The 7,209-nt window shown below is 37.8% G+C and overlaps 1 protein-coding gene across 2 annotated transcripts; it reads right to left on the reverse strand.

Moving 5' to 3' along the window:
* Positions 1–395: 395 nt before the first annotated feature.
* On the reverse strand, positions 396–6,747 carry LOC110769788 (P-loop containing nucleoside triphosphate hydrolases superfamily protein). 2 transcript variants are annotated; one of them, XM_088255554.1, is made up of 15 exons: positions 6,022–6,747; positions 5,859–5,930; positions 5,641–5,757; positions 5,386–5,474; positions 4,931–5,075; positions 4,741–4,836; positions 4,400–4,491; positions 3,965–4,213; positions 3,726–3,876; positions 3,215–3,277; positions 2,896–3,132; positions 2,422–2,526; positions 2,227–2,340; positions 1,317–1,925; positions 396–1,072 (listed from the first exon to the last, which is right to left on the reverse strand). In XM_088255554.1, exons 1-14 carry the CDS (start codon positions 6,067–6,069, stop codon positions 1,371–1,373), a joined length of 2,133 nt encoding a protein of 710 aa, XP_088111680.1. In that variant the 5' UTR covers positions 6,070–6,747; the 3' UTR covers positions 396–1,072; positions 1,317–1,370. The 2 variants fall into 2 exon arrangements, with proteins under 2 accessions (XP_088111680.1, XP_021829517.1); XM_021973825.2 differs by having other exon boundaries at positions 396–1,060; positions 6,022–6,746.
* Positions 6,748–7,209: the final 462 nt, after the last annotated feature.

The following is a 7,209-nucleotide window of genomic DNA, read 5'->3' on the forward strand; positions in this document are numbered from 1 at the left end:
TTATTTCGGTCATTAAGTGCGAATTTTTTTGTTATCATCTTAACAAAAATTATTTTTCTTGAGAAAAACAAAAGAAATAATAATAAATAAATAAACCGCTACCAAATATGGACATTTTATTTAATGTTCGGCTAAATTATTTATGGGAGCATTTTTGCTCACCACTTTAACCCAAGGTGCCTCACCACTTTTCTAAACATTTGACACGTGTCTATTGACATAACCATAGTTTCATAAATACAAAATAAAGAGTTACACTATGTTTATGTCAATAAACACGTGTCAAGGATTGAGAAGGGTGGTGAGGATACACCTTAGGTTAAAGTGATGAGCAAAAATATCTCAGTAATCATTGTATGGTACTTGAATATGGTCACCCTTCCTAAACAAGAAAATGATCAGGCCTTAACAGATACGCTGCACTTTTTCCCTCTACAAAACAAGATGAGTTCTTACAAGTCTGAAAAAAAAATGAAAGCAATTAAAACACAAAGCAAAGTGGTTACAAGCTTGATAATCAGCACGGCATGATCATTTCATAAACATATGTACACAGCACTAGAACTACATTCCGTCAGTCCAAGTTCAGAACATACGTATTTAACAAAATGCTTTCATATCCCTTCTTCCTCCTCCCACCCTCTCCAAAACCCCCCATCTTTTTCGCATACAGTCAGTAACCCAAAAAGAAATCAACTGCCATGTTTTCACCTACAGATTCCCTAGGTGTAACTACATAGAGGGAAAGAAGGGAGGGGAAAAAAAAATTACACACGGGAAGCGAAGGACTGGGAATTAAAAATTTACAACAAGGCTATAGAAGGTTGGAGGGGTGGCCTTTGGGGTCAGGGTTATGGAAACCGAAAGAAAATTGGCCTTGTAGAAGTATATCGAGAAACCGTGTACTTTCAACTGAGCACATCAGGGCCTTGTTTTAATCGGCCATATCCAAACCTTGAGCTATACCGCTGTGGCCTATAAATCTACTTGGCTGCTACTCATACCATCAGGAGGACCGCTGTACAGATGTTGCCTCAAAAGGACTACTACTCCATTCATCCTGTGTGAAAGGCTAATGCAACTCAGAAAAATAGGAAATATGGCAATGCAGTTGAAAAGAGAGATACTATATAAGTTTTGCAGCACCTAGGAAAGCTGATAGAGTAGGATTTGATCGATACGAGATGGGTAACCATCACATCTATAAGTTCTTTCGGAGGTCTAAACCCATACTTTTTTTTTAATAAGAAACACAACAGGCCCCAGAACTATAGAAGAAAGAATATAATTGCTGCCAGTATGAGATGTGCAAATACCTTCTCTGCTTGTCAAAATCCACACTGAAAGATGAAGCTGGTATACAGATTTGACTATCTGGTGAAGCTTGAGTTCCCCCTCACTGGATATGATTTTTGCAAATCTTGAGAATGCTTATCAAGAGTGCCAAACCGTGAACTTGACCTGCCACCAAACCAGTGCTCACTACTTGTCCTCATACTCATACAGGCTGAAGGGGAATGGTCATGAGACAATAAGTAATAGGAGCTATGGTGCTCCTCCCTGGAAAAGGAATGAGCCAAATCCAAATGCCCCTGGGGCAATGACATCGAACCAAAGTCTTGAGACTGCTGAAAGGTGCAAGACGATCTAGAATACGACTGACCCATGCAACGACAATGGCCAAAAGAAGAATATTTGCTGGAGGCCAAATCAGGTGACTGCTCCCTTGAAGAAAGGCCAAGATGGGGTGTTGTCGTCCAGTCTTCTATAGTTATTCCCTTCTTAGATGCAAGGTCCATGATCTGTCTCTCATCAAGTCCTAACCCCATAAGCAAGTCCCACATGTTTCTCAGTGCTTCTCGTTGGTTGTTAATCACTTGATCCCTCATTGCCATTTCAAACTGAAGCTCAGTATTGGCCATTCCCTACAGTAATTAAAGTAAAACTGTTACGCCCAACAAGTTCTTAAAGCCATATATGTAACTCTGAGAAATTGAAAATTTTGATTTGGCAATACCAATGCCAGTCATAGGAGTTACCAGTTATCCTAAGGAAATTCTGTCATCAGTATTTGATAAACATTTATCTCAAGAGAACGTAACATGTACAAATATGCTCTTGCTTGAGTTTCAAAACTTTCCATATTCAACTAAAAAGAATCACTTCCTAATTTACATTTTTAAGTCCAGTATAAGTGTATCCAATCGGGCTTTACAATCAACTCACCAAGAGCCTGTATTGACTAAGAATACGCAAGTACGTCTTATTGCCATTGTTACTAATGGCCTCCTCAATCATATTTTGGAGTTGACATCGATGCTTCTCATTTGCTTCAATTTCCTACAAAATGTTAAGTTGGTAATAAGATCAAAAGCTGACAAAGTTGTATTGTTTGTAATTTAACTACAAATGAGATATTACCATATGGTAATTGACACCAGCTTCATCATTCTCACGGATGTTATCCAAAATTACTTGCCGCCTTGTTCTCATAACCTCTAAAACTTCCCCATCTTTTCCAATAGCCTGTGACACAGAAAAGTACTCAAGCATTAGTTTATATTATCCAAAAAAATTATCTGAACATTCTCAATAATCATATTCAGTTCCCCAATAAAGTAAATAAATGTAAGAATAGAAGACATAATTTCATTTCCAGATCTGTTTGAAGCTACCAGACCTCTTAACAAAGCAAGAAGAGATTAGGGAGGGAAAAGAAAATTTAGTCCTGTAACAAAGTTTCTCTCAGGAAGGCCAGGAAGGCCATGGATTTTCTTTGGGGAAGTTTGGAAAAGTCTGAACAACTAAGTGAAATGGATTGTAGGTCCTACAAGACACAATGTGCAACACACAATATTTATTCATAAAGCAACATCAAAAGTGGGATGCTCTAACCTGTTCTTTTGCTATAGCATCATCAAGATGTTGGAGTTCAAGGCGGTTACGAAGGTTGGTTTCCTCAAGCTCAAATGATGCCTTCTGTAGGTTTATCCTTTCCTGAACATTTTCACTGGTTTCATGGCTCAAAATATTCAACCATGAAAGTTCATCATCTGCAGCTTTTTCAACAGGTTTGACACTTAGCTGTGATTCCTTTTCAGCCAGTTCTTTTTTCAATCGGCAAACCTCAATCTGCAATCTAAAATTTGTTATCTTTCAAAAAGAAAATTGAAGTTATAAATAAAATCCTAAAGGTAAACTATTAACCACTCACCTGAAGACTGTCAATCATTTGTTGGTAGTCTGATACATGTGTATCAATAGTGCCGATGTTTTTCTGAGATCGAAACATAACTATTCTCAAAAATTTATTGCATATATAACAGTACAAGCCTTGCCAGTGGTAGGCATGACAACAAAAGAACATTTCTGCACAAACTAATGCTGAGGAAACCAATAAATTAATGCACAGAAACCCATAGAAAATACAAAATTGGCAATTAATGAAAAACAAAACATGTAGCATAGACAAATCAATCAACAAACAACCATATGCTCCTATGCAACAAAAGTGGAAAGCCGACACGCAATGTCACTTTCAAAAATTCTTTAACAGCTGACTACCAAATGAGATCATGAGTCCATCACAGAATGAGAACTGAATTTCAATCGTCTGCAATGCCCAGATGGACTATTTCTTAAAGGCAAAAAGCACACAAAACCACGCACAAGTTCCAAAATCATGTTTTGATGAATGTGTGTAGATGATTACTTGAGACTCTCACCTGGATGTGTGTCTTTATTTCCTTTGCCCGATCAGCATATTTCAAGGTATTCACAGTGTGATGATACTGACTGTCCACAGGGGATACAGTAGCAACCATAACCGTTTGAGAATTACCACTCAAACCGTCTTTGAGTATTCGTGTCAATTTGCTGCAAAACTAATTAAATTAAGTACAGTAGCAGGGAGGCTAACTACAGTAGCAGGGAGGACTTCAGGATAACAATTACAATCAGATACCTATTGCGGTAAGGAACATAAGCAAGACCCTTCTTTTGCTGTTTCCCTAGTGCATTTATGCAGTTTGCCAAGGCGAGAAGTGAACGGTTAATATTTGCTCCATCCCTTAATTTTTGGCCTCCACTGTTTGTTTCTGAAGCTCGTTCACTGCCAGCTAGATCCACAAGTGCAAGTTTTCCTCGCATTACTTGATTCCGGTACTTATTTTTCTGTTTTCTTTTTACTTTTATTTCCAGCACTGCATGTGACCTGGTTAATGGGGAAACAACTTTGTATGAGTAATAACATTACACCTTAGTATTTAAATTTAGTCTGGGGTTGATGAGTTCAGTAGAACTACTAAAAAAGATCGCAACTATCCAAAGCATACTTAGAAACTCCAAATAACAACAATGATAATGGTATGATTATAGCACACAAATAAATTTGACCTACCGAGAAGATGTTGCATTAGCCTCTGTGCTTTCAGTTTTCCGTCGGCTATTCCCCAAGTTTAAGAGTTCAAGAATCTTATCAGCTGATTGTACCTGAATTTGTAAGAAAAATCATATAGGATGAGTAAAAACCCATCCCATACTACATACTTGTTCATCCAATGCAAGAATGCTTCTCAAATTAGTGCTATAAAGTGATTCAAAAGAACTACCAAATTTTTTTTTAACAAAATTGCATTAAAAAAAAAAATTAAAAAAAAAGAAAAAAAGAAGAAAAAAAAACAGCTTGACAATTATCCACAGATAGTCAGACCAGATACAACTACATGGCCAAGTGTGAACCTTGATACACCTCAGCCCAGCAACAATTACTCCTTGCTCGGGGTCCTCTCTGAGTTCCAAATGGCCTGATGACTTTTCAAGCAAATCGTAGATGACCTAAATTTTGTGAAAATAAAATATTAAATAATTTTATAAGAGAACAAACGGGCATTGCTAATAATTAAGTATCTTAATAAACTGCATGTTCCACCTCATTGTAGACTTCAAGATAGGAACAGGTAACTTCAAATTCATCAGAGCTCTTGTCCCTTTTGATTAGATCAAAGATTGTATGCAAACTGAGTACCATGAGTCCTGGATCATCTTGTGTCCCGACCATTGTATATGTTTTACCACTGAAAAAGTATAGAGAAAATTGTAAGACATTATTGAGGATATTAAGTAATGGACAATCCAAATCACAAAAACTGGTGAGATCATGAGCTGAATATAATGCAAGCTGAATTTGACTTATTATGGTTCTTTTGAGCTTGCACTTCTAGACATTGACCGCAGAAATCAGATACATACTCCCAATTAATAATTTTGTCAAGGTGGAGGACTGAGTTGCATAAATGCATTGCCTCAGCTGGTACAGATACAAGTCAATCAAAACCTTATGAGAGGTGAAAAATAAAAAAAAACAAGAATATATCATTTTATTACCTTCCGGTAGAACCATAAGCAAACACGGTAGCATTGAGACCATTAACGACACCAGAGATGACAGACAATATGCATTTTGTGTAGACATCCTGGATATATGAAACAGTTAAGACAACCAGAAAACATCAACTATACCAAATCAAGAGTTTCCTTTACAGCCTGTACTACTTTCAAGCAGATAAGTAAACTGGAATAAATCTTGAGAAATAAAAGAGCATAATTACAGACACCAATAAGTTTAAAGATTCAATGTACCAAATTAGTACAGCCAGGATCAAATGCATGATCAAAACAATATTTCTTTTCCTTTGTTCGATTCTGTATGCGCTCGAGGTAGTCCTTTGACAGATCAGGATCCAACACAAGCACCTCCTGCAATTAAAAACTCAAACATCAAATCACTACACCGTTAATACTCCACAAATGCTAAAAAACTTGTAAGTCAAAAAGAGTTCTGAACCACCACCACAAACCTTATTGTCAATTACTCGAACAATGTCGCGGCCACGTTCTCTCTCCCTAAACGGCCTGCATTTCACAGCAACCTGTAGAAAAATGCAAGCATCAAGTTTCCAAAACAAGACTGTAAAGCTGTGAACTTTAAACACCCAAAAAGAAGAAAAAAAAACTACGAACCGTGAGTGTTGTAGTTTGCTTTGTAGCCGGAGCTCTAATGCTCGGCATGTTTGTAACAACATCGATTTCTAAACCAGCACAGCTTTTGCTACCCTAACCCTAAAAACAGAAGCCCTCGAAATCAAAGAGAAGGAGAAACCAGTTGAAACAGATCAAAGGCGCTGCATTTCAGAGTCTTCGTCTTCCAAAAATACAACACACGAAATTTCTCGAAGCTTCAAAATCGCATTGCTAGTTCACTACAGATTTCGTAAAAAAATGCCTCTACATTTCAAGAAACGACATTTTCTTCGGAAACCGAAGAACGAATCAAGAAACGAGAAAACGCGGAACGATTCAACGACGCGTTTCGGCGTTCGAGAGGCCGAGAGAGAAAAAGACAAGATCTTTGTGAACCGACTGGAGAAAGGGAAAAGAATCGGTGCTCTCCGGCGTATCGTACCCAGGCAGCAGATATGTAACGTAGTGTAATAATGAGCCAACTGGTTACTGGGCAAGCCAATTAAGGCGGGTAATGAGGAGAGAGATGGGACTGGAGGAGAGAGTGGAGCTAGACGAAAGAAAGATGGAAATGGGTGGAACAGTGAGATGGAGGGTCGTGGACTGATCGTGACCGTTGGTTTGTTTAGAGAGGGATAGGATGGGGATTGTGGGATTTGTGTGGGGATGTTTTGGGGAGAAGGGAGCATTTGGGTGGTGATGTTGTTGAGAGTGTTTGGTTGGTCTTCAACTTTTTTGGGGACAATGATTTTTTATGATTGGAAAAAGTGGGTTTTTTAAACAACCTTTTTTGGGGTTTGGACAAAACGCAAAAGTGGAAAGGGAAGGCATGTGAAGGGGATGGTAATCTTGGCTTGAGTTGCATGCACGTGTGTGGGAAATGTTTGTGTTGTGAATGGAACTTCTTAGATTGACTGTGGTTTTGCCCTCTTTCTTTTTTGGTGTCTTTTACAAATAGGGAGGATAATTTCGAATGATTAGAATCTTTTAAACGGAAAAGTATAATCACTTTGCGTAATGGAGAGTTTTCAACTTTGAAATGTCTTTTCAAGGTCTAAAAGAGGTTTTTATGTAGTGAGATTAATACAACAAAGCAATCACCACAAACACACTTTAAGCGAGTAATGGAGGTAATTTGCTCCCATTTATGACCACTTTTAATTACAAACTCAATACTACAAGAAATAA

This window comes from Prunus avium, chromosome 6, assembly GCF_965620075.1.
Source record: "Prunus avium chromosome 6, drPruAviu1.hap1.1, whole genome shotgun sequence".
Taxonomy (NCBI): Eukaryota; Viridiplantae; Streptophyta; class Magnoliopsida; order Rosales; family Rosaceae; genus Prunus; species Prunus avium.